The following is a 27,884-nucleotide window of genomic DNA, read 5'->3' as shown; positions in this document are numbered from 1 at the left end:
TAAATAATAATCTGCAGTTTTCCGCTTGTTATATGTCACTCACTGCCCATGTCAGTTAATATTTTTTAGATGGGTAAATGGGTCTAGTTAGTCTAGCCAGCTATCTAAACTTGTAGTAATCATGGCCGAATTACCAACCGGGCACGCAGGTCACGTGTCTTATTAACATGGCATAAGTCATGGCTAAATGTGTAGAATTGCAGGGAATTAGCTTTTAAAATGGCCAAGAATGTATTCCCACCCTATTGGCAAAGTGTGTAGAATGGCAGGATATTAGCTGTAAAACTGAAACAACAAAAAAAGTTATGTAAAGCAAACCTTTACTTCCTGAACATTTCTTTGATGGGGTAAAATCTTGGATTTGTTTGGGGGGGGGAGAGACCCCACTTTAACTCAGAACCTGGCTACGGCCCTGCACCTGCGGGTCGGGTTACATGGGGAGGGCTCCTTAGAGCATTAGAACCTTAATGGGAAAAAAAATACAGAAAGGTCATTATTGAGTGGATATTCCCTTTAATCTCTATTCTGCAGGAGACACCTGCCTGTCATACAAACTGCTGCTGCTGGAGTCTGGGGTCTTGTGTTTTTACAGCAGGTATTAGCTGTTCCTTTTCAAACAGCCTCTTACCTATCCAACGTTCGTGTGTTTGGGCTGTTGTTACACTTGGGACTTCCTCCTAGCAACAAGTAAAAAAACAACAACAAAAAAAAAGTTGTATTCAAGATTATTCTACTGTTTTGTAAACCGTTAAGCAACACAGGGAGGACTCCTTAAGAGCATTGGAACCTTAAAGGGAAACTCCACTCAAAAAACGATATTTGGGTATTTTTTGGGATAGCACTATGGTGTTTTGAGCTCAATAAGAACAGGGCAAATGTTCCGTAGACAAATGTTGTAGATAGAAATTGAATGAAAAAAGAGTCAATATGATTCCCTTCAAAAGACACATTTTTGTTCTACACAACATATTTCTATCGAAATGTTCCACAACGTTGTGCCCTGCTGAACGGACTCCAGGTTGCACCCCAAGTAATAGCAGTATTAATCATGCACCAAATAAAAGTCCCTTTCCTGGACACCATAACTGCAGGCAGAGGCGTCACGCCCATTGAAACCGCTACACAATACATTGTTTCTTTTACACAGAATTCATTAAATGATACTAAACATGACCATCGGTGCCCCCTCAAATGCAATTAGGTGAATAACGCCTCTGCCAGCCTGATTCTTCACCAACATCTAATCATCGTCCTCGATGCGAAAATCTTCACGTCACCTCAGTTCACTCCAAGACTTGTTGTATACAAACAACCCTGTTAGTTATCATATAAACCCACTGGTAGAAACATTGTAGTGGCACCTCCACAATGTTGCCCGCCCACGTCAAGTCCTAATTATACATAACATGTATTTTAAACGTGATTACAAATGCCGATATGCACAATAAAAGAGCTTATTGCCAAACATAATAAACTACAAAATATTATGTATAAAGAACTTATAAGTCCAAAGGCATCGTTCCAGGGCAGTCCCAGATCCCATAGTCCTTCATAGTGTCATAAACATAGTTAAGAAAATCTTGAATTCAGAGTTTCAGAAATGTACTGTCACATCACAGGGTGTGACTGAGCCGGTCATTGAATAGGTGCTGCATGCTGCCCTCTCGTGGTGACGACGGGGAGGGAGGGAGGGAGGCGCGCTAAAGGAAGGGGTTGGTGGTGGAGCTTCCAGAGGGGTAGGATCCTGCCGGGGCGCCCGCCTGGTTGGAGACAAAAGGGTTAATCAATATTAGCTGAGAGAGAGGGCGCATGGGGCGACCGTCCACATAGGCGTTTTTACATTGGACCCATGCAGAAGTTGAATGTGTAAGTAAACTGCATGTGTTCAGACAAAGTCAGGGACAAAGTGTTTCATACTTGTATTACAAGTTTTACAATTAAAGACCACAATACGTCCTTCGGTCCTTCGACATGATCTGGAAACATACACGCTATTAAATGCTCACCATAAATGGGTTATTGGTCATCCCCGGCCCAGCCACGGGCTGCCCAAAGGGGGTCACGGAGGCCTTGCTCTGTCCGTAGACTGGGTATCCACCAAGGCCTGTCAACGCAGAGAGAAAAAACAAACAGATTAGGCTTAATGGTCTCTTTACCAATTAGGTTCCCAAATAGTGGGCGACGGCTATTTAGTTACAGAGTGGATACTAGCCAGTAACATGATCTTTGTTTATAGTGGAGGGTCACAAGAAAAGTCACAGCACAAACATAGTTTTGGAAATCACAGCTTCAATGTTAAGGCCAAACTATATTGTGATTGAGAACACTAAAAGGAGGACCGGGTACACTACTTACCATTGGGTTGCTGGGGGTGGTAGGCCCCTGGCTGGGGGTAAGGGAAGGGGGCTTGGCCAGGGAAGGGCTGCTGGAAGGTCCCACTGAAACTGGTCGGGAGGCAGTAGGAGGAGGGCTTCCCAAAGCCAGCAGGCAAACTCATAGAACCTGTGGCAAAGGAGGCTAGGACACACAGAGAGGGGAGGGGAGTGACATGAACACAGTGGACACACAGAGAGAGGGGAGGGGAGTAACATGAACACACAGAGAGAGGGGAGGGGAGTAACATAAACACACAGAGAGAGGGGAGGGGAGTAACATGAACACACAGAGAGAGGGGAGGGGAGTAACATAAACACACAGAGAGAGGGGAGGGGAGTAACATGAACACACAGAGAGAGGGGAGGGGAGTAACATAAACACACAGAGAGAGGGGAGGGGAGTAACATGAACACACAGAGAGAGGGGAGGGGAGTAACATGAACACACAGAGAGAGGGGAGGGGAGTAACATGAACACACAGAGAGAGGGGAGGGGAGTAACATGAACACACAGAGAGAGGGGAGGGGAGTAACATGAACACACAGAGAGAGGGGAGGGGAGTAACATGAACACACAGAGAGAGGGGAGGGGAGTAACATGAACACACAGAGAGAGGGGAGGGGAGTAACATAAACACAGTGGACACACAGAGAGAGGAGAGGGGAGTAACATAAACACACAGAGAGAGGGGAGGGGAGTAACATAAACACACAGAGAGAGGGGAGGGGAGTAACATGAACACAGTGGACACACAGAGAGAGGAGAGGGGAGTAACATGAACACAGAGAGAGAGGGGAGGGGAGTAACATGAACACACAGAGAGAGGGGAGGGGAGTAACATGAACACACAGAGAGAGGGGAGGGGAGTAACATAAACACAGTGGACACACAGAGAGAGGAGAGGGGAGTAACATAAACACACAGAGAGAGGGGAGGGGAGTAACATAAACACAGTGGACACACAGAGAGAGGGGAGGGGAGTAACATGAACACACAGAGAGAGGGGAGGGGAGTAACATGAACACACAGAGAGAGGGGAGGGGAGTAACATGAACACACAGAGAGAGGGGAGGGGAGTAACATAAACACAGTGGACACACAGAGAGAGGAGAGGGGAGTAACATAAACACACAGAGAGAGGGGAGGGGAGTAACATAAACACAGTGGACACACAGAGAGAGGGGAGGGGAGTAACATGAACACACAGAGAGAGGGGAGGGGAGTAACATAAACACAGTGGACACACAGAGAGAGGGGAGGGGAGTAACATGAACACACAGAGAGAGGGGAGGGGAGTAACATGAACACACAGAGAGAGGGGAGGGGAGTAACATGAACACAGAGAGAGAGGGGAGGGGAGTAACATAAACACAGTGGACACACAGAGAGAGGAGAGGGGAGTAACATAAACACAGTGGACACACACAAACTTACCTTTCAATGTACAGTATCTACTGATATCAAACAATGCTATTTCAGACAAATAGCAGAGGCCCAAACACACATACACACTTGATATGTATGTATGCACTTTAATGTGCTCACACACACACACACACACACACACACACACACCTGCAGCCGGTGCTATACCATTGGTCTGGAAGGGGTTGGTGGCCATATCGGGGGCAGCAGCAACAAATGGGTTATTGGACGGGACAGCTGAAACAACAGGACATGACATGATGTTTTCATTATGTTTGAGGGTCAACCATTTCAGAAAATAATGTAGGTGGAACAATCCCCTCACCTCCAAAGCCTTGCTGCACATGCATGCTGGGTAATACTGGCTGAGTCTGGGCAGGCGAGGTTCCCAACACAGCTCCAAACATATTCCTAGATTCACTTAAACACATAACATAAATACATATCTTAGCTCATTGAACCACAAAAAAAAAACTGTTTTTAAGGCAGAGAGAGTGTGTATATCTAGAGTTAGCATATATATAAATGTGTTTTTAGTGCCAGGTTTTGGAGTGGTGCCTGTCTCTCACCCCTGGACACTGCTCCCTGTAGGGGCCGAGGAGCTCAGCTCGTTGTCCAGCTCAGCCAGAGCGGCGTAGCGGTCCTCTGCCGAGGGACCCAGCTGGGACTGGGCTGGTACAGCACCAGCCACCGACGGCACTGGGACACCTCGCCCTACAGTGAGGGGGAAAAAGTATTTGATCCCCTGCTGATTTTGTACGTTTGCCCACTGACAAAGAAATGATCAGTCTATACTTTTAAATGGTAGGTTTATTTGAACAGTGAGAGACAGAATAACAACAAAAAAATCCAGAAAAACGCATTGTAAATTGATTAGCATTTTAATGAGGGAAATAAGTATTTGACCCCCTCTCAAATCAGAAAGATTTCTGGCTCCCAGGTGTCTTTTATACAGGTAACGAGCTGAGATTAGGAGCACACTCTTAAAGGGAGTGCTCCTAATCTCAGCTTGTTACCTGTATAAAAGACACCTGTCCACAGAAGCAATCAATCAGATTCCAAACTCTCCACCATGGCCAAGACCAAAGAGCTCTCCAAGGATGTCAGCGACAAGATTGTAGACCTACACAAGGCTGGAATGGGCTACAAGACCATCGCCAAGCAGCTTGGTGGGAAGGTGACAACAGTTGGTGCGATTATTCGCAAATGGAAGAAACACAAAAGAACTGTCAATCTCCCTCGGCCTGGGGCTCCATGCAAGATCTCACCTCGTGGAGTTGCAATGATCATGAGAACGGTGAGGAATCAGCCCAGAACAACATGGGAGGATCTTGTCAATGATCTCAAGGCAGCTGGGACCATAGTCACTAAGAAAACAATTGGTAACTACGCCGTGAAGGACTGAAATCCTGCAGCGCCCGCAAGGTCCCCCTGCTCAAGAAAGCACACATACAGGGCCGTCTGAAGTTTGCCAATGAACATCTGAATGATTCAGAGGAGAACTGGGTGAAAGTTTTGTGGTCAGATGAGACCAAAATGAAGCTCTTTGGCATCAACTCAACTCGCCGTGTTTGGAGGAGGAGGAATGCTGCCTATGACCCCAAGAAAACACCCCCAAACATGGAGGTGGAAACATTATGCTTTGGGGGTGTTTTTCTGCTAAGGGGACAGGACAACTTCACTGCATCAAAGGGACGATGGACGGGGCCATGTACCGTCAAATCTTGGGTGAGCCAAGGGCATTGAAAATGGGTCATGGATGGGTATTCCAGCATGACAATGACCCAAAACACACGGCCAAGGCAACAAAGGAGTGGCTCAAGAAGAAGCACATTAAGGTCCTGGAGTGGCCTAGCCAGTCTCCAGACCTTAATCCCATAGACAATCTGTGGAGGGAGCTGAAGGTTCGAGTTGCCAAACGTCAGCCTCGAAACCTTAATGACTTGGAGAAGATCTGCAAAGAGGAGTGGGACAAAATCCCTCCTGAGATGTGTGCAAACCTGGTGGCCAACTACAAGAAACGTCTGACCTCTGTGATTGCCAACAAGGGTTTTGCCACCAAGTACCAAGTCATGGTCAAGTCAAGTACCAAGTCATGTTTTGCAGAGGGGTCAAATACTTATTTCCCTCATTAAAATGCAAATCAATTTATAACATTTTTTACATGCGTTTTTCTGGATTTTTTTGTTGTTATTCTGTCTCTCACTGTTCAAATAAACCTACCATAAAAATTATAGACTGATCATTTATTTGTCAGTGGGCAAACGTACAAAATCAGCAGGGGATCAAATACTTTTTTCCCCTCACTGTACACAGGGCTCAATATACACACATTCACGCACAGGGGAAAGGACATGGACACGAACACACACAAAAGAAAGAGGCACATGTGGGTATGACAAAAACAAGCTAACACGTCCCCCTGTTGGGCTTGGAACAGAGATAATGTAAACGAGAGGGTATGTATGAGAATGGGACTCAGCGGTACCTGACGCAAACGACTGTGAGGGGGGTGAGGTCCTGAAATGCGGCGGTACTCCAGAGTTGCCAAACGCCTCAAAGTTGGCAAAGTTAGCTTTTGAGTTAACCTGAGTCGCTGCAAACCACAGGGAGGAAACACAAAACCCTGACAATGTGAGGAATGAGGAACGAACGGCATGATGGTAAAAATGGTAGGAGTGGCAAATGACAATGATTTAACATAGAGACATTATAACGACGTATGTACACGTGTAGGCATGTTCACAGTCTCACTGCACTCCTCATTTGCATGCCCTCGAGATTTATTTAAATTTGGACTCTTTGAAGACAAAACCATTCAAATCTACTCAATATTGGGCGACGCCTAACTCCCACTTAATAAAAAAGGGGCAGTCTGCAGTTGCTACATACATTTTTGGACTAATGAATTTATTAAATGTACCCATTGACTCTTGAAGAATATAACTTATAAATGCCTCATGAGCTTTAGTTCAACTGTCGTACCCGGTCAGAACCCAAAATAAGCTTTTTTTCCTCTGTATAGCCTCAAAACATGGTTAAAACTATAATGTTGATATCATGGATGGTCAGTCCTTGCATCCATAGCGGTCTATGAATTTGAGAGTGGTTACATTTATCCAGCCCCATCCCTCAGCTTTATACCAAAACAAAGGCGGGGAATAGTCTTATTGTTTCAACTGCAATAGCTGCATTAAATCAAATTTTCACTTAGTCTCCTATTGACGTCAATGTATGACTAAGAGAAAATTCAACCTAAATGGAAGTTAGGATTTGCCCCTGTGAGTTTGAGTGAAGGCCATTCTCATGCATTACCTGATTGGCTAGGGAAACCTGACTGGCTCATTACCTGATTGGCTAGGGAAACCTGACTGGCTCATTACCTGATTGGCTGGGGAAATTTGCAAAGTTGGCAAAGTTGGCGTTGCTGGCAGCCTGAGAGGGCGGAGCGGCAAAGATGTCTCCACCCAGGTCCGAGAGGAGGTCAAACTTCTTCTCCTGAACTACGGGATGGGCCAGGGAGCGAACCACCATCGGGGACTGGCGGAGGGAGAGAGACCATGAGCAATAATTAATAATAACAATTTATTCAACTTATATAGTGCTTTTCAAAAAACCTTAAATTGTCTGTGATTCAAAGCACACAAAAAAAAATAAAGTAATTTAGAAAAACAACATCACAACGTCATGGATAGTCATTAGAAAGTTCATGGCTTGAGTGGTCATCTGAGGGAGGTGGTCAAGCAAGAAGAGAAAGTCCAGAGGCAGGCAGGAAAGTCACATCAAGGTGTCTCACTGTCTCTGGCTTTTCCGCAGTAAAACTCAGTCAGATGAAGTTTGAGCTAAGCGACACTAATCCATGGACTCTGTAGTAGGTAGCTAGCTACAGTGGGGGAAAAAAGTATTTAGTCAGCCACCAATTGTGCAAGTTCTCCCACTTAAAAAGATGAGAGGCCTGTAATTTATCATAGGTACACGTCAACTATGACAGACAAATTGAGGGAAAAAAAATCCAGAAAATCACATTGTAGGATTTTTAATGAATTTATTAGCAAATTATGGTGGAAAATAAGTATTTGGTCACCTACAAACAAGCAAGATTTCTGGCTCTCACAGACCTGTAACAACTTCTTTAAGAGGCTCCTCTGTCCTCCACTCGTATTAATGGCACCTGTTTGAACTTGTTATCAGTATAAAAGACACCTGTCCACAACCTCAAACAGTCACACTCCAAACTCCACTATGGCCAAGACCAAAGAGCTGTCAAAGGACACCAGAAACAAAATTGTAGACCTGCACCAGGCTGGGAAGACTGAATCTGCAATAGGTAAGCAGCTTGGTTTGAAAAAATCAACTGTGGGAGCAATTATTAGGAAATGGAAGACATACAAGACCACTGATAATCTCCCTCGATCTGGGGCTCCACGCAAGATCTCACCCCGTGGGGTCAAAATGATCACAAGAACGGTGAGCAAAAATCCCAGAACCACACGGGGGGACCTAGTGAATGACCTGCAGAGAGCTGGGACCAAAGTAACAAAGCCTACCATCAGTAACACACTACGCCGCCAGGGACTCAAATCCTGCAGTGCCAGACGTGTCCCCCTGCTTAAGCCAGTACATGTCCAGGCCCGTCTGAAGTTTGCTAGAGTGCATTTGGATGATCCAGAAGAGGATTGGGAGAATGTCATATGAAACCAAAATAGAACTTTTTGGTAAAAACTCAACTCGTCGTGTTTGGAGGACAAAGAATGCTGAGTTGCATCCAAAGAACACCATACCTACTGTGAAGCATTGGGGTGGAAACATCATGCTTTGGGGCTGTTTTTCTGCAAAGGGACCAGGACGACTGATCCGTGTAAAGGAAAGAATGAATGGGGCCATGTATCGTGGGATTTTGAGTGAAAACCTCCTTCCATCAGCAAGGGCATTGAAGATGAAACGTGGCTGGGTCTTTCAGCATGACAATGATCCCAAACACACCGCCCGGGCAACGAAGGAGTGGCTTCGTAAGATGCATTTCAAGGTCCTGGAGTGGCCTAGCCAGTCTCCAGATCTCAACCCCATAGAGAATCTTTGGAGGGAGTTGAAAGTCTGTGTTGCCCAGCGACAGCCCCAAAACATCACTGCTCTAGAGGAGATCTGCATGGAGGAATGGGCCAAAATACCAGCAACAGTGTGTGAAAACCTTGTGAAGACTTACAGAAAACGTTTGACCTGTGTCATTGCCAACAAAGTGTATATAACAAAGTATTGAGAAACTTTTGTTATTGACCAAATACTTATTTTCCACCATAATTTGCAAATAAATGTATTAAAAATCCTACAATGTGATTTTCTGATTTTTTTCTTCTCATTTTGTCTGTCATAGTTGACGTGTACCTATGATGAAAATTACAGGCCTCTCTCATATTTTTAAGTGGGAGAACTTGAACAATTGGTGGCTGACTAAATACTTTTTTTCCCCACTGTATCTACTCCTTCACTACTACCAAAATTAAGCGCCCACTTGGATGATGCTATGGCAGTCACGTGGCACCAGAAAGCACTCCACATTTCAATAATAATTAAACAGCAGCCTTGTAACTCCGTCCTCCCTACGTGCCTCATCACTGCATACCTCTGCAGTCTTGCTTTCGGGCTTCACTCCATCCTCAACCTCCAGACACTAGCTGTCATTTGAATCAAAACAGCTAGCCAGCTAACGTTAGCAAGCTATTCAAACAGCTTCAGTCTTAACGCTGATGATATGAATTAGCTATATTAAATTGTTCATTCTTAAAACAAAAAAAGATTGTAGGTAAAAAATGCTATAGAAATTAATTACAAAAATATTTACAAAATGTACAGGAGCTCTCTGCTTAGGCTGCTGCTAGGGCGCCATGGCAACAGTCTACTCAATGATGACATGCTTCAAAGAAAAACAACTGGGGACATTTTGGGTTGCACCCATTGACTTATATAATGACTAGACCAAGTTATGTAAATGGATAAAAGGGCATTTTTTTTTTGCAAATGACTCAAAAGCACATCAGCCTGAAAAGTATTACGCCATATGTTAGGAAAGCAGATAGAAGCAATACCTGATGTGCTGGGGGGGTCTTGTTGAGCTGCAGGGTTTTCAAGGGCTGGACTTCAGAGGTGCTGGCTGTGCTGCTGGCTGAGGAGCCCGACTTGGAGGCCTGGGACAAGGCTACTGTCCTCGCCTGGTCTGGAGGGACGTACCTGTGTGCACACAACCATTAATCAAAATACATCCAGGGCTGGAATTGCTGGAACGGAGTTCCAAAGGTGTAAGAATTTTGACATGTAAAACTGTGTTGTTCATGAATTCATAGGATTTCATATGGGCAGTTCTCTAGAGTTATTTTTCCTCCAATTCCACCCCTGAATACATCACAATAGAAACTGGAGGATCTCCTCTACACAATTCAAGCGATATTTTCAGTTAACGCAAGCGATATTTTCAGTTAACGCAAGCGATATTTTCAGTTAACGCAAGCGATATTTTCAGTTAACTCAAGCGATATTCAGTCAACTCAATAGAGATAATTAGTCAACTCAACTCAATAGACCCACCCAGTCAACTCAATAGAGCTATCCAGTCAACTCAATAGAGCTAGCCAGCAACTCAATAGAGCTAGCCAGTCAACTCAATAGAGCTAGCCAGCAACTCAATAGAGCTAGCCAGCAACTCAATAGAGCTATCCAGCAACTCAATAGAGCTATCCAGCAACTCAATAGACCCACCCAGTCAACTCAATAGAGCTAGCCAGTCAACTCAATAGAGCTATCCAGTCAACTCAATAGAGCTATTAAGTCAACTCAATAGAGCTAATCAGTTACCTCAATAGAGCTATTCGGTCAACTCAAGCGATATTCAGTCAACTCAATAGAGCTAGCCAGTCAACTCAATAGAGCTATCCAGTCAACTCAATAGAGCTATCCAGTCAACTCAATAGAGCTATCCAGTCAACTCAATAGAGCTATTTAGTCAACTCAATAGAGCTAATCAGTCAACTCAATAGAGCTAATCAGTCAACTCAATAGAGATAGTCAGTCAACTCAATAGAGATAGCCAGTCAACTCAATAGAGATAGCCAGTCAACTCAATAAAGCTATCCAGTCAACTCAATAGAGCTAATCAGTCAACTCAATAGAGCTATTCAGTCAACTCAATAGAGCTATTCAGTCAACTCAATAGAGCTATTCAGTCAACTCAATAGAGCTAATCAGTCAACTCAATAGAGCTAATCAGTCAACTCAATAGAGATAGTCAGTCAACTCAATAGAGATAGCCAGTCAACTCAATAGAGATAGCCAGTCAACTCAATAAAGCTATCCAGTCAACTCAATAGAGCTAATCAGTCAACTCAATAGAGCTATTCAGTCAACTCAATAGAGATAATTAGTCAACTCAATAGAGCTATCCAGTCAACTCAATAGAGCTATTAAGTCAACTCAATAGAGCTAATCAGTCAACTCAATAGAGCTATTAAGTCAACTCAATAGAGATAGCCAGTCAACTCAATAAAGCTATCCAGTCAACTCAATAGAGCTAATCAGTCAACTCAATAGAGCTATTAAGTCAACTCAATAGAGCTAGCCAGTCAACTCAATAGAGCTAGCCAGTCAACTCAATAGAGCTATCCAGTCAACTCAATAGAGCTATTAAGTCAACTCAATAGAGCTAATCAGTCAACTCAATAGAGCTAATCAGTTACCTCAATAGAGCTATTCGGTCAACTCAAGCGATATTCAGTCAACTCAATAGAGCTAGCCAGTCAACTCAATAGAGCTATCCAGTCAACTCAATAGAGCTATCCAGTCAACTCAATAGAGCTATCCAGTCAACTCAATAGAGCTAATCAGTCAACTCAATAGAGCTAATCAGTCAACTCAATAGAGCTAATTAGTCAACTCAATAGAGATAGTCAGTCAACTCAATAGAGATAGCCAGTCAACTCAATAGAGATAGCCAGTCAACTCAATAAAGCTATCCAGTCAACTCAATAGAGCTAATCAGTCAACTCAATAGAGCTATCCAGTCAACTCAATAGAGCTATCCAGTCAACTCAATAGAGCTATCCAGTCAACTCAATAGAGCTATCCAGTCAACTCAATAGAGATAATTAGTCAACTCAACTCAATAGAGCTATCCAGTCAACTTACTAGAGCTATCCAGTCAACTCAATAGAGCTATCCAGTCAACTCAATAGAGCTAGCCAGTCAACTCAATAGAGCTAGCCAGTCAACTCAATAGAGCTATCCAGTCAACTCAATAGAGCTATCCAGTCAACTCAATAGAGCTAATCAGTCAACTCAATAGAGCTAATCAGTCAACTCAATAGAGCTAATCAGTCAACTCAATATAGCTATCCAGTCAACTCAAGAGCTATTTAGTCAACTCAAGAGCTATTTAGTCAACTCAATAGAGCTAATCAGTCAACTCAATAGAGATAGTCAGTCAACTCAATAGAGCTATCCAGTCAACTCAATAGAGCTATCCAGTCAACTCAATAGAGCTATCCAGTCAACTCAATAGAGCTATCCAGTCAACTCAATAGAGCTATTCAGTCAACTCAAGTGATATTCAGTCAACTCAATAGAGATAATTAGTCAACTCAACTCAATAGAGATAACCAGTCAACTCAATAGACCTATCCAGTCAACTCAATAGAGCTATCCAGTCAACTGAATAGAGCTATCCAGTCAACTCAATAGAGCTATTCAGTCAACTCAATAGAGCTAGCCAGCAACTCAATAGAGCTAGCCAGTCAACTCAATAGAGATATCCAGTCAACTCAATAGAGCTATCCAGTCAACTCAATAGAGCTATCCAGTCAACTCAATAGAGCTATTAAGTCAACTCAATAGAGCTAATCAGTCAACTCAATAGAGCTAATCAGTTACCTCAATAGAGCTATTCAGTCAACTCAAGCGATATTCAGTCAACTCAATAGAGCTAGCCAGTCAACTCAATAGAGCTAGCCTGTCAACTCAATAGAGCTATCCAGTCAACTCAATAGAGCTATCCAGTCAACTCAATAGAGCTAATCAGTCAACTCAATAGAGCTATTCAGTCAACTCAATAGAGCTATTCAGTCAACTCAATAGAGCTAGCCAGCAACTCAATAGAGCTAGCCAGTCAACTCAATAGAGCTAGCCAGTCAACTCAATAGAGCTATCCAGTCAACTCAATAGAGCTATCCAGTCAACTCAATAGAGCTATCTAGTCAACTCAATAGAGCTAATCAGTCAACTCAATAGAGCTAATCAGTCAACTCAATAGAGATAGTCAGTCAACTCAATAGAGATAGCCAGTCAACTCAATAGAGATAGCCAGTCAACTCAATAGAGATAGCCAGTCAACTCAATAGAGCTATCCAGTCAACTCAATAGAGCTATTCAGTCAACTCAATAGAGCTATCCAGTCAACTCAACAGAGCTATCCAGTCAACTCAATAGAGCTATCCAGTCAACTCAATAAAGCTATTCAGTCAACTCAAGCGATATTCAGTCAACTCAATAGAGATAATTAGTCAACTCAACTCAATAGAGATAACCAGTCAACTCAATAGACCTATCCAGTCAACTCAATAGAGCTATCCAGTCAACTCAATAGAGCTATCCAGTCAACTCAATAGAGCTATCCAGTCAACTCAATAGAGCCATCCAGTCAACTCAATAGAGCTATCCAGTCAACTCAATAGAGCTATCCAGTCAACTCAATAGAGCTATCCAGTCAACTCAATAGAGCTATCCAGTCAACTCAATAGAGCTATTCAGTCAACTCAAGTGATATTCAGTCAACTCAATAGAGATAATTAGTCAACTCAACTCAATAGAGATAACCAGTCAACTCAATAGACCTATCCAGTCAACTCAATAGAGCTATCCAGTCAACTCAATAGAGCTATCCAGTCAACTCAATAGAGCTATTCAGTCAACTCAATAGAGCTAGCCAGCAACTCAATAGAGCTAGCCAGTCAACTCAATAGAGCTAGCCAGTCAACTCAATAGAGCTAGCCAGTCAACTCAATAGAGCTATCCAGTCAACTCAATAGAGCTATCCAGTCAACTCAATAGAGCTATTAAGTCAACTCAATAGAGCTAATCAGTCAACTCAATAGAGCTAATCAGTTACCTCAATAGAGCTATTCAGTCAACTCAAGCGATATTCAGTCAACTCAATAGAGCTAGCCAGTCAACTCAATAGAGCTAGCCTGTCAACTCAATAGAGCTATCCAGTCAACTCAATAGAGCTATCCAGTCAACTCAATAGAGCTAATCAGTCAACTCAATAGAGCTATTAAGTCAACTCAATAGAGCTATTCAGTCAACTCAATAGAGCTATTCAGTCAACTCAATAGAGCTATCCAGTCAACTCAATAGAGCTATCCAGTCAACTCAATAGAGCTATCCAGTCAACTCAATAGAGCTATCTAGTCAACTCAATAGAGCTAATCAGTCAACTCAATAGAGCTAATCAGTCAACTCAATAGAGCTAATCAGTCAACTCAATAGAGATAGTCAGTCAACTCAATAGAGATAGCCAGTCAACTCAATAGAGATAGCCAGTCAACTCAATAGAGATAGCCAGTCAACTCAATAGAGCTATCCAGTCAACTCAATAGAGCTATTCAGTCAACTCAATAGAGCTAATCAGTCAACTCAATAGAGCTATCCAGTCAACTCAACAGAGCTATCCAGTCAACTCAATAGAGCTATCCAGTCAACTCAATAAAGCTATCCAGTCAACTCAATAGAGCTATTCAGTCAACTCAAGCGATATTCAGTCAACTCAATAGAGATAATTAGTCAACTCAACTCAATAGAGATAACCAGTCAACTCAATAGACCTATCCAGTCAACTCAATAGAGCTATCCAGTCAACTCAATAGAGCTATCCAGTCAACTCAATAGAGCCATCCAGTCAACTCAATAGAGCCATCCAGTCAACTCAATAGAGCTATTCAGTCAACTCAATAGAGCTATCCAGTCAACTCAATAGAGCTATCCAGTCAACTCAATAGAGCTATATAGTCAACTCAATAGAGCTAATCAGTCAACTCAATAGAGCTATTCAGTCAACTCAATAGAGCTTTCAGTCAACTCAAGCGATATTCAGTCAACTCAATAGAGATAATTAGTCAACTCAACTCAATAGAAATATCCAGTCAACTTAATAGATATCCAGTCAACTCAATAGAGATATCCAGTCAACTCAATAGAGCTATTCAGTCAACTCAATAGAGCTATTCAGTCAACTCAATAGAGCTATTCAGTCAACTCAATAGAGCTAGCCAGTCAACTCAATAGAGATAGCCAGTCAACTCAATAGAGATAGCCAGTCAACTCAATAGAGATAGCCAGTCAACTCAATAGAGCTATCCAGTCAACTCAACAGAGCTATCCAGTCAACTCAACAGAGCTATTCAGTCAACTCAATAGAGATAGCCAGTCAACTCAATAGAGATAGCCAGTCAACTCAATAGAGATAGCCAGTCAACTCAATAGAGATAGCCAGTCAACTCAATAGAGCTATCCAGTCAACTCAACAGAGCTATTCAGTCAACTCAACAGAGCTATTCAGTCAACTCAACAGAGCTATTCAGTTAACTCAACAGAGCTATTCAGTTAACTCAACAGAGCTATTCAGTTAACTCAACAGAGTTATTCAGTTAACTCAACAGAGCTATTCAGTTAACTCAACAGAGATATTCAGTTAACTCAACAGAGCTATTCAGTTAACTCAACAGAGATAATCAGTGAACTCAACAGAAAGCAGAAGAGTGAAGCTCCTCACCATCTTTTCTTCTCATATTTTTCCTGGAGGAATTCTTTTACTTTCTGTTGTTCGCGGAAGTCTGGAACAACCAATGTCCTGTCATCGTACAGCCCCAACCAGATGTATTTACAAACCTAGAGAGAAAGTGTGTGGGGAAGGGGGTGGAGAGAGAGAGAGCGAGAGAGAGAAGAGAAATGCCAATAAACTCCCTTGAGACAGAAAAACTCCCTTGAGACAGAAAAACTGAAAGACGGCAGACATGAGGAGGCTGACATGCACAAAGACAATAATCTATTGTTCTTCAACACTGGTCCTGGGGATCCACAGGGTCAGCAGGCTTTTATTCTCAATACTGACACATCTGACTAAGCTAATCATCAGTGCCTTTGAATGAATCCGATGTGTTAGTGCTAGGCTGAAACAAAAGCCTGCACTCCCTGCGGATCCCCAGGACTAGAATTGAAGAACACATTTCTTAGCACATTACTTGAATTAATGTCAGTACCTCGTTGGTGTGTTTCTGTAAGAATTCAATTTCCTGTAGTGTGAAGGTGGTCATAGAGATGGACTTCACTCTGTGGGGGGGATTCAAGCCTCGTCTAGAGTGTGTGGGGTGGGGGTTAACGATAACAGAGGGTAACAATTGGTGAGTATGCATTCTGTGTCAATAACTTTACAATGACCAGGCACAACATGACTGAACACTGACAGCTAAATGTGCATTCTGGCTACATATTGGACATAAATTACTAACATTCACTGTCAAAAGTGACAACCATCAGTGGAAGTCAGTCATATGTATCATATAAGGGTATGCATTCATGTGCACATATGGAGTGAGATGATCAGTTTAAACATCAGTTGTGTTTTTGTCAGTAGTCCCTTCCTATTGTGGTCTCTAAACCATATGGATTTGTATTACTTGACCCACAATGTATTCTATAAGTGTTTGGCAAGCAACAGATGCGACCATTTCTGCATTGCCCAATACACATCCTCTATATCGGCGTGAGCAACGGGATGTCCCAAACTACGCCTACTGTATAGATAAAAGTGGATTGGGAAAGAGCCGAGGTTGTGCAAGAGTTTCGCCGGTAGTGCAGTGACGTGCTGCTTTGACACACTGGGCAAATACGCTTTTTATCAGCAACTATCACACACTAACCTTGACACAAGTATTTTCGGCACAAACAATTGGGTGACCTTTCAAAGATTGGGAATTGAGACCTCTCCTTAAAACAAAGCATGGGCTTGCGACCCTTCCGAACCAATAGCCTCGAGCTAACGTTGGATAGCATTACCTACTGTGTTGGGGAGCTTGATAAGTAACATTAGCTAAACAACCCAAATACACCATAAAGAACTACATTAGCTTACTTTAAAAACAACAATAGTCAACACAGTACTTACAGGATGCCAGAACAGGTGGTGCAGACGAAGGAACCCACTGTCATGTTGGCATAAGTCGGGCCGCGCTGGTCGCAATCAAAGCACTTCCTATTCGGGGGCTGGCTAGTCATTTCCCGAAGCATCTTAAGATGCGTCTCCTCTTGTTTTCGCTTCGCACTCGTCGCCATGGTTGAGAAAAGGGCCTACTAAAGGTGGGAGAAGTTTATCCAGGGCTAGGGAGGGGATGTCTTGCCTCGAAGGCGGTGGTCCAGACACCTTGCAAGGAGGTCTAGTGGGACGGACACATTTCTTCTTCGTTGGTATAAAGATGTACTAGACAGTTAACCGGAGCGTGACTGACACCTACCGGTGGGAAGCTCTGGTGGGCAGCAATGACCATTCGACAACATTACATTGATGAATAACAGTTTAATAGTAAATACAATGTTTACCATCATACTGACATATTCTGTAAAAACAACAATGATTTAAGAGATAATCTCCTCTTCCAAAAGACATCCTTAGGAGTTGTGCTCTACTTTGACATTATCCTGTCAGTTTATCATAAAGTCCTTTGCCTAAAATGTGCCACTGTTGAGGGTAGCAGGTGTCCACCCATTTGCCTTCCCTCCATAGAAATCAATCGTCTCCTGTTTTGGCTGAGGGAACAAGCAAGACCCCACAGACAGTGGTTGCACTGTTCTCGCCAATGAGTCCCCCGCCTCCGCGCATCCTGTTTACTCTCTAACTAGGAGTTGGCTAGGGTCGTGTTCATTAGGGCACACAACATTTTAAAACGTTTTGCAACGGGAAACAAATAATATGAACATTACCTATTGGACATGTCCAGTTAGTCTGTCCCAGTTTCAATGTATTTTCTTACGTCTCTTGCCTAATGAACATGACCCTGAGGTAGTCGCTGTCCCGAATCACTAATCTTTACATAATAAGAATCGGTTTATACTCAATTGTTAGGAAGTTAAAGAAGTGTACAGATCAGTTGATCTGCACAGCTGCATGCTCAGGTAGACCCTCATGAACAAGCATAGCCTGAAGACCCGACATTGAATCGCATAGAATTCTACGTCGGGCAGAAATGAGCATTTGAATGCTGAATAAAATTATACTTTACCAGTTGCCCTTGTGGTTGGTCCTTTTGCAGGTAGGAATGTAAGACAAAATACCACTGTAGTGTTATCAACCCGACCTTCAGTATGCTGGTCTGTATATCGTTTGTATTTCTGGTTTATATTTTCAATACTGATGCAATTCGCACGTGACAAACACTTACACAATATGGCAGAGCCTAACTGAATGGCAAACACTTACAGCGGATTTTCAACTCGACTACATTCAGCTATTGTTTACATATTTTGCATCACATGCGATGCGTCAACAGGTTGAAAATACCGCAAAAAGTCGGGTAAACAACACTTTCCTGTGGATTTATCTCCACCTCCTACCGCCAAATGGACCAGCAGCATGTACAACCGGTCAAGTGTAAATATCATTTTATTCAACATTCTGGCTTGTAGAGACTATTGCGTCTTTTTTTACAATGACTGGTGTAACCATGGTAACAGTCTGACAGCTGGGGTGGAATCATTAGTTCAAACAGTTGCAAAACGTTTAGTTTTGCGACTAAAACGAGCGTTTATATTGGACAAATTAAGGTAGGCCCCGCCCCGTTTAATACCGTTTGCTTCTATTTAAGAAACGTTTTGTAACAGAATCGGAGTTATGAACATTTCCCCTGGTTAGTCAGGATGCATTTGCAGTACCGCCAGGCTCCATCGGAGGACAGTGTCACTTCGACCTCACTCTCTTTCCTTTGGTGGCGATGGAATCCCCAGCTTCAGCCGGCAACAAGTGGAGAGATAAGGCTGGTATTCCAGACAACACAATGACTGAATACATACTAGAAATACACTGGCCGATTTAGGTGCCACATCTCTTTCAGTTTAGCCTGGATTCCTGGCAGTTTTTGCTTTAGCCAACCCGGTTATCTCGAAATGTTATCTTTCCAAACAAGGCAAGGCAAGGCAAGGCAATGTGACGTCACATGCGCCGAATACAACAGGTGTAGACCTTACAGTGAAATGCTTACAAGCCCTTAACCAACAATGCAGTTTTAAGAAAAATAAGTGTTAAGTAAAAAAAATAGATAACTAAAAAAAAATTAACATAACAAATAATGAAAGAGCAGCAGTAAAATAACAGCAGCGAGGCTATATACAGTCAATGTGCGGGGGCACAGGTTAGTCGAGGTAATTGAGGTAATATGCACATGTAGGTAGAGTTAAAGTGACTATGCATAGATAATAAACAGAGAGTAGCAGCAGTTTGGCAATCAGGCTACTCCCAGTTCAGCAGTACAGGGTCATGTTCAGTAGGGCACACGGTAGTGAATCATTACGCAGGCAACAGAGAAGGAAACCCTGTGCTCGTACTGGACAAGTTCAGGTAGTATCTTCACACGGTTTCAAAGCGTTTTCTCCTGTTTCGAGCCTACTGAACACTACCCAGAAGAAAACATGGATTTCAACACTTTTTTAAACTGTTTCCAGAAGAGAGACATCTCTATTGACAGTCAATATAACCAAATAAATTAAAGGTGATCAATCAATAAAGGCATACCTACACTGATGAGGTTATAAAACAACCGTGAAAAATCGCTGTACGATTCAAACTGTTAACGTTAGCTGTGCTGGATATAATGGACCAGTGTAAAGGGTTGATACAGTATGAGGATCTCCAAAGCCATAAGTAGATATGAAGCATTTCGCATCGATTAACTGCCTAATAAAGTGATATATATATAGCCATCTTTATACAGGGCTCTGGTACCTCATGATGAGATAGAGAGTTCAGCAGGTACTCCCACCGTAAAAAGGTGAGGCGTCGTCTCATAGTGGTGTTATATCACCTGCTGCCTTTTCTGCGTAACGCGGAAGAAGTCTTCCATGCAGGTTTGTCGGCTCGGTCCTGCTGCCTTGGCACCCTCCCTCTCCTCTCATAGGTCTCACGGAACTTCGCCACAGGTCTCACGGAACTTCGCCACAGGTCTCACGGAACTTCGCCAAAGGTCTCACGGAACTTCGCCACAGGTCTCACGGAACTTCGCCATAGGTCTCACGGAACTTCGCCATATGTCTCACGGAACTTCGCCACAGGTCTCACGGAACTTCGCCACAGGTCTCACGGAACTTCGCCATAGGTCTCACGGAACTTCGCCATAGGTCTCACGGAACTTCGCCACAGGTCTCACGGAACTTCGCCATTCGACCGCGTACCTTGTGATCCCTACATATCACACATACATGGATTACTACCATTTTAGATGACTAGGCCTGGACATAAAACATGCACTGCAGATCCAGATGATTAGAGTTGTGCACACCAGGGGTCGCATTGTATCAAGCGTCTCAGTTTTAGCTTTTAGAACACAATGAAGAAGATCACATGGACAGGGAGGACCTGATCCTAGATCAGCACTCCTGTTCTGGGATGCTTGATACATACGACCCCTGGTCTAATTCCAAAGGGGGTCATACAGGACCAGAACAGTACTTGACGTGTTTTTCCATGGCACAGAAACTGGACCAGGGCCTCCTCATCTGGCTCAGTCCAGGTCAGGTCCGAGGGCTCGGTCAGGGTGGCATCCAGAAACAGCTTGCGGGCGTCCTGGTACTGCCAGAACAGTGGGACAAGGGTGGAGCTGGAGAAGGAGGGGTTGGAGAGTGTTATTCTAGGTACAGTCCATGGACAGGGACATAGCATAAGAGGTGAGGTCTGAGTTGAACAATTAAATAATTATTAGTTAATATTATGTTCATCATATGTGGAGTGGTAACAAATGACATTGATTATTTCCTTGGTTTACTAGAATGTTTAATCCGGATTCATAAAGAAGACTTCTGCAAACGCATTGGCTCCAAAATCTCCAAGTCAATTGCATTGTAGTAATATGAGCAGTGGTCAGAGAGGAAACATACCTTTCTGTTGATGTTCAGTACTAGGTTCTCTATGGTCCGGTGCTGCTGGATCAGTCAGAGCTCTCTTAGGCCTGCAATCTCATCGCAGTAGTCAACAGCCCAACAAGATACACAAATCCACAAACTGACAGATATTAGAAGGAGGATAAGGAGAAGAGGTGTTAATGACTCTGGGAGCATTGTGAGAGGATAATAGTTGTGAGATCATACTTGAGAGAAAAGTACATAATGATGTTGTATGCCTTACAATACAATGACAGAGTGTGCTTATATATACATGAAGCTTATGACCATGTAATGAAGGCCTATGACCATGTAATTAAGGCCTATGACCATGTAATGAAGGCCTATGACCATGTAATTAAGGCCTATGACCATGTAATTAAGGCCTATGACCATGTAATGAAGGCCTATGACCATGTAATGAAGGCCTATGACCATGTAATTAAGGCTTATGACCATGTAATGAAGGCCTATGACCATGTAATTAAGGCTTATGACCATGTAATGAAGGCCTATGACCATGTAATTAAGGTCTATGACCATGTAATGAAGGCCTATGACCATGTAATTAAGGCCTATGACCATGTAATTAAGGCCTATGACTCATTCATTACAAAAGCTTCGGGTGGTCTTACCTCTTCATGTGTAATCTTCGGAATGTCTAGCAGCTTGGGTAGAGAGTATGCAATGACTTCACTGTGAGGAGAGGAAGAATTCGACAGAGAGAAGCGGCCATCAGTCATTTCAATAACAATCAATAAATATAATTTGTATAGCCTTCTTTTACGAATACTTTGCCACAAAGTGCTTGGAATGCCATCCAGGCCTAAAGCCTATTCTATTGGGGAAGCCCACAGCCATATCGACATGGTTATGGACTCATACAGCTGCACACTCGCCGGTCTTTCTTGGCATTGAGCTGACGGATCAGGACGTTGCCACCAAAGGGGCAGTGTCCATGTCTTCTGATGCCACCGCGTCTACTGTGCCCCGTTTCACCAGGTGGGCAAATAATTCCTCGCCATCCCCCGGAACCTTGAGAGAGGGAGGGGAGGGAGACATGTCATTGTGTGGTGGTTAGTGTGTGTTCAAGTCCAGGGACGGCCTGTTCAATAGGGCGATATGGGCGACGCACTGCCAAACGGGAAAAGGAAGGGATTTTTTTTCTAATCAATTATATCACGGCAACAGTAGTTATCAGTGTTGTAATCTGATCTGACTGCCACTAAATGTCAAATCAGGCTAAAGTCGTGCTTCAAATGGCCCCGCCCGTTTTTGGGGCGATTTCAGTCAGGTTGAAAATCGCCCAGAAGTCTCTCATAGCCTGTCATGTAAAATCTATTTTTTTCCAATTTCAAAGCTTTCAATACAATCTCTATGGGGGTCTGTGGGCTTGCACTTACGCGCTTTCGTCATACGTGACGTAACCATGAACGTAACTAAGCAAATAGCGGCTAGCAGCGTCTCTGTTGCGACCTGCAGTGTGGCATTATTTTATGTTTTTAATTTGTACACTTAGTTTACAAACATTCTGCCAACCATGGATTTCCAGTGGTGGGTTTTGGACTGATCTTGTTGATCGTGTACATACCCGCTACGAACGGACTAAATAATGAAAACGCTGCTGGCAGCGGAATCCAATACAGCTGGGAGACTTGGCTGGATGACAGAGTCCCGGAGAAGTGGAGCCGGCCGGCTTCACCCTGGTCAGAACGGACCGCGATCTGACAGTCACAGATCGATCCTGGTAAGACGACCTTACTATCTGCCCCGTGAGTTCCCCCAATTGTTTGTTACCGTTGTGTACTGTTGATAATCACAAGTTTACTGGAGAACTGAGACCAAGTAGAGACTTTGGACAGGGTGGATATGGTATAATAAAGGCAGTTTATTCAGAGGTAAAGATATCTGCAATCGCGTGCACGGACTCGTTCGTCAAACTCTTAGGGAGCTATCTTAAGAGAGCCCCGAAAACATTGTGTGCAGACATTTTATACAATAAATGATGTAGGTTGAATCTAGTAGTTCTGATCTTCTGATTGGTCCTGATGAGTTGGGCGAGGTCCCCTCCACTGTTGCATTGGCTCTGAGTCGGGTTCTCTGTCTTCAAATGTTCAGCCTAAAGAGAGGGGATTTTTCTGTGTGTGTGTGTGTGTGTGTGTGTGTGTGTTTAACAGTGATGATGTGTGTGTGTGTGTGTGTGTGTGTTATCAGTGATGATGTGTGTGTGTGTGTGTGTGTGTGTGTGTGTGTCCTCAGAGCAAGAACTTGTGAGTTGGAAGAACTGAGAGACCTATGGCGTGGGTGTTGTCCTTGGCCACCTGCTGACAAGGCTGACAAGATAGGACTCTTTTGTCCATTGTTATAGGATAGGAACAGCATTGATTGAAAACAAACGCCCAACACAAAATGGGTCATGCACAAGATTTTAGTCAGACCAAGCTATAACATTATATATTTACTACGACAGTACATTCAACCAAAAGCTAATATAACAAAGGCATCAGAGATTATTTATAATCTGTCACAGAAACTGGAATCCATCTCCCCAGATCAGTCAATAAATGCTTCTGGTATTGACTTATATTCTGCCCCTGTCTTCATGTTGTTGCTGGACATATCTTTTTAAAAATGTGTGTAGGTCACCTAAATCATCAGAAAAATTGCCCCTCCTGAGAATTTTTTCAGGAGCCGCCACTGTTCAAGTCAACTTGGTGTATTCAGGGTGTGTTCAGGGTTAGCATGCTACATGCTACACAGAGGATTGGTGCACTGACCTGGATGATGGCCCCAGCCAATAAGCTTCAGGAGCTGGAGACAGTCACGCGTCTGAGGACACACTACACGGGCACACAGAAACAGGTCAAAAGTCCAATACAGGAAGACAGAAAACGTGGGTGTATTCATTTAGACCAAGAATGTAGCACAGTTGCAAACAGTTGCAAAACATTCTTGGTGGTGATATATTGGTATTTTATTGGTATTATTTGATCTGTATATATTTTTAAATGTTTATATTATGTGTTGTGCGAGGTTGGGGATTGGGTGGGTCCGCCTGGTGTATGTTTGGGATGGGGGTTGGAGGGGTTGTTAAAAAAGGTATTGTTATTTATCGATTGTATTGCCTTGATGTCAAGCCCTGACTCAGGGGACGCTTATATGTTGAGTCAGGGTGTGTATATTCCTTGTTGTGCTTTTTCTATGTGTGGGATCTAGCATGTATAGATCTATGTTGGCCGGTGTGGTTCCCAATCAGAGGCAGCTGTCGCTCGTTGCCTCTGATTGGGGACCATACTTAGGCAGGCTATTGGCACTGTCTAGTTGTGGGATCTTGTTCCTGGTAAGGTATGTTGTGTGTGCTACCTTGGACTTCACGTTTCGTTTCCTTTGTTGTTTTGTCGTGTGTTTATTAAGTTCAATAAACATGTACGCATATCACGCTGCGCCTTGGTCTCACCCGTCATTCAACGAACGAGACAGAAGATCCCACCAAACGAGGACCAAGCAGCGTGCCGAGAAGGAGCAAACGCCTGGGACTCAACAGGAGGTAACATTAGTATATGTCCTCCTCGGTTGGGGGAGAATTACGGAGGAGGAGGCCGTCCGCTACCGGAAGGCGATGAAGGAGGATGCCCAGGTAGGAGAGGAGAAACGGCACCAACAGTGGCGACAACGGAGACCCGAGAGGCAACCCCAATAACATTTTTTGGGGGGGGCACACGGTGTGGACGACGAGGCAGCAGGAGGCCGTGAAAGGGCGGATCTGCAGGTTAGGAGAGGAGGCCACCATGTTACGGGGCTATTGGTTCAGAGGGAGCAGGAGTTATTCGGTCAGAGGGAGGCGCTACAGGAAGCTAAAAGGGAGAAGGAAAAAGTAGAGGCACGGCGAGAGGAGCTGGTTAGGCAGCAGAAGGAGCGGGGGTTTATAAAGGAACCCAGTCCTGCTCCTCGCACCAAGCCAGCGGTGCGTGTTCCCAGTCCGGCCCGGCCCGTTCCTGCTCCTCGCACCAAGCCTGTGGTGCGCGTCGCCAGCCCGGCCCGGCCCGTTCCTGCTCCTCGCACCAAGTCAGTGGTGCGCGTCGCCAGTCCGGCCCGGCCCGTTCCTGCTCCTCGCACCAAGTCAGTGGTGCGCGTAGCCAGCCCGGCCCGGCCTGTTCCTGCTCCTCGCACCAAGCCAGTGGTGCGCGTCGCCAGTCCGGCCCGGCCTGTTCCTGCTCCTCGCACCAAACTAGTGTTGCGCGTCGCCAGTCCGGCCCGGCCCGTTCCTGTCCCTCGCACCAAGCCAGTGGTGCGTGTTCCTAGTCCGGTCCGGCCCGTGCCTGCTCCTCGCACCAGACCAGTGGTGCGTTTGTCCAGTCCGGCACGGCCCGTGCCCGTTCCACCGGTGCCTGGTCCGGCACCGGTCAGCTGCTCCACTCCGGAGCCAGAGCAGTCCGCTCCACCGGTGCCTGATCCAGTGCCGGTCAGCTGTTCCACTCCGGAGCCAGAGCAGTCCGCTCCACCGGTGCCTGATCCAGCTCCGGTCAGCTGCGCCACTCCGGAGCCAGAGCAGTCCGCTCCACCGGGGTCCAGTCCAGCTCTGGTCAGCGGCTCCACTCCGGAGCCAAAGCAGTCCGCTCCACCGGTGCCTGATCCAGCTTCGGTCAGCAGCTCCACTCCGGATCCAGAGCGGTCCGCTCCACCGGTGCCCAGTCCAGCTCCGGTCAGCGGCTCCAGTCCAGACCATGACGTCAGCCCCTCTCCAGGTTCGGGGTCTCCCACACCAGGGTCCAGACAGGGCCTGGCGTATCGTGGGAGGAAGGAGAGGGGAAGCAGCGCGCCGAGGTCCAGGCCAGACCAGGGGCGCAACAGGGAGGCGGAGAGTGAGAGGTCGTCACGCCCTGAGCCGGATGCCCACCCGGCCCCTACCCTGTTATGTTTATGTTGTGCGGTCGGAGTCCGCACCTTTGGGGGGGGGGGGGGGTACTGTCACGCCCTGACTCAGGGGACGCTTATATGTTGAGTCAGGGTGTGTATATTCCTTGTTGTGCTTTTTCTAGGTGTGGGATCTAGCATGTATAGATCTATGTTGGCCAGTGTGGTTCCCAATCAGAGGCAGCTGTCGCCCATTGTCTCTGATTGGGGACCATACTTAGGCAGGCTATTGGCACTGTCTTGTTGTGGGATCTTGTTCCTGGTAAGGTATGTTGTGTGTGCTACCTTGGACTTCACGTTTCGTTTCCTTTGTTGTTTTGTCGTGTGTTTATTAAGTTCAATAAACATGTACGCATATCACGCTGCGCCTTGGTCTGACCCGTCATTCAACGAACGTGACACTTGATGTGATCCAATAAAAACAATTGTTCACAAAAAAAAACATTTTGCAATGGAAACTGTTCACTCTAAACGGAAAACATTTCGCAACGAAAACGAGTTTCAATTGGACAAATTCAGGTAGGTCGCGCCCCGTTCCGTTCTGTTTGCATCTGTTGGCTTCAGTTTGGTTCCTAGTGAATACACCCCTGGTATGCGCTGTGATTGAATTCCAATGTTTCTCTTACCTGTTCCTGAACGACTGTGGGAGCTCCAGCCTGCAGGCTGTGCGCTCTTCTCCAGCTGGAAGGAAACATTGCACTACTTGTGAGGTAGGTAGCTCAAACGATCAATCTGTCACGGGACTAGGGCGAGAGGACGGGAACATGGGTTAGAAACAGAAACAGGGCCCCTGATCCAGAGTTAGTTGACGCAGAATAGAAACGCATCCCAATAGTCTAAAGTGACTCCCTTTTCATCTAGGCTATGGTCTATAGGGGCAGCAGGTAGCCTGCTAGGCAAACCCCCGCCTTATCTTAGCTCATTGGTCACCATAGCAACACCCACCCGTAGCATGCGCTCCAGCAGGTATATCTCACTGGTCATCCCCAAAGCCAACACCTCCTTTGGCCGCCATTCCTTCCAGTTCTCTGCTGCCAATGACTGGAACGAACTGCAAAAATCTCTGAAGCTGGAGACACTTATCTCCCTCACTAACTTTAAGCGTCAGTTGTCAGAGCACCTTACCGATCACTGCACCTGTACACAGCCATTCTGAAATTAGCCCATATTGTTATTTATTTTGCACCCCAGTATCTCTATTTGCACATCATCTTTTGCACACCTAGCATTCCAGTGTTAATACGAAATTGTAACTATTTTGCACTATGGCCTATTTATCGCCTTACCTCCATAACTTACTACATTCACACACACTGTATATATATTTTCTGTTGTATTTTTTACTTTGTTTTGTTTACCCCATATGTAACTCTGTGTTGTTGTTTTTAATCGCACTGCTTTGCTTTATCTTGGCCAGGTCGCAGTTGTAAATGAGAACTTGTTCTCAACTGGCCTACCTGGTTAAATAAAGGTGAAATAAATAAATAAATAAAAATACACAGTTGTGGTGGAAACCTGTTGTTTTTACACTAATCTACCAATAGGGGGCAGAGGGTAGAGAACAACAGATCATACTTTTCAACCACCCATCATTTATTACAGTAAAATATTTACAAACAATCCATTGATATATTACAATAAAATATATAGATAGATAAATACACATAAATAAATGTTCAACTAAAGAAAACAAATAAAAAACAACTGTTTTTCAACTAAAGATGGCAGCTTTGTGCAGCGTGAACAGCGACTGATAAATACAGAACAGAATCACATTTGTCGCAATGTTTCTTAGCTGTATATATTCTACAAGATACATACATATTTATTCCAGAAAAATATGAGTTCAAATGATTTTTTCCCCACACACGGCAATTACATCATACAGTGCTAAAGACTTCATTGGATGATATTGAATAAACAATAGACTCATGCTCTGCTTCTTGCCAACATCGACGTAGGAAAGAAATAAATCATCAATCCAAACCATA

At 44.3% G+C, this 27,884-nt stretch overlaps 1 protein-coding gene and 1 pseudogene across 8 annotated transcripts; both read right to left on the bottom strand.

Moving 5' to 3' along the window:
* Positions 1 to 933: 933 nt before the first annotated feature.
* On the bottom strand, positions 934 to 17,305 carry agfg1b (ArfGAP with FG repeats 1b). Of its 7 annotated transcripts, none has more exons than XM_084183610.1 (12): positions 17,003 to 17,305; positions 16,098 to 16,191; positions 15,611 to 15,726; positions 9,885 to 10,026; positions 7,185 to 7,341; positions 6,290 to 6,397; positions 4,371 to 4,515; positions 4,127 to 4,221; positions 3,952 to 4,038; positions 2,356 to 2,517; positions 2,007 to 2,104; positions 934 to 1,760 (listed from the first exon to the last, which is right to left on the bottom strand). In XM_084183610.1, the coding sequence occupies exons 1-12, from the start codon at positions 17,167 to 17,169 to the stop codon at positions 1,701 to 1,703; spliced, it is 1,431 nt and encodes a 476-aa protein (XP_084039736.1). In that variant the 5' UTR covers positions 17,170 to 17,305; the 3' UTR covers positions 934 to 1,700. The 7 variants fall into 7 exon arrangements, with proteins under 7 accessions (XP_084039736.1, XP_084039738.1, XP_084039742.1 ...); XM_084183612.1 differs by having other exon boundaries at positions 3,970 to 4,038; positions 17,003 to 17,297; XM_084183611.1 differs by having other exon boundaries at positions 1,622 to 1,760; positions 4,127 to 4,212; positions 17,003 to 17,252.
* A 2,593-nt stretch (positions 17,306 to 19,898) lies between these two features.
* Positions 19,899 to 27,846, bottom strand: LOC311146315 (putative flap endonuclease 1 homolog; annotated as a pseudogene). Its single transcript has 9 exons — positions 27,841 to 27,846; positions 26,520 to 26,574; positions 23,757 to 23,819; positions 21,873 to 22,014; positions 21,615 to 21,675; positions 20,977 to 21,100; positions 20,536 to 20,699; positions 20,275 to 20,284; positions 19,899 to 19,993 (listed from the first exon to the last, which is right to left on the bottom strand). The product of its transcript is annotated as a putative flap endonuclease 1 homolog (transcript).
* Between the last annotated feature and the right edge of the window lie 38 nt (positions 27,847 to 27,884).

This window comes from Coregonus lavaretus, assembly GCF_964263955.1.
Source record: "Coregonus lavaretus genome assembly, chromosome: 19".
In the NCBI taxonomy this organism is placed as follows: Eukaryota; Metazoa; Chordata; class Actinopteri; order Salmoniformes; family Salmonidae; genus Coregonus; species Coregonus lavaretus.
This window is presented reverse-complemented; position numbering and strand designations above follow the sequence as displayed.

Excerpts from the sequence above, each read along its gene's own strand:
- agfg1b (XM_084183610.1), bottom strand. The coding sequence starts at position 17,169 with ATGGCGACGAGTGCGAAGCGAAAACAAGAGGAGACGCATCTTAAGATG. Across the intron at positions 7,342-9,884 it reads AGACCCCCCCAGCACATCAG|TCCCCGATGGTGGTTCGCTC; the intron begins GTATTGCTTCTA and ends TCCCTCCGCCAG. Across the intron at positions 4,222-4,370 it reads ACAGGGAGCAGTGTCCAGGG|TGAATCTAGGAATATGTTTG; the intron begins GTGAGAGACAGG and ends TATGTGTTTAAG.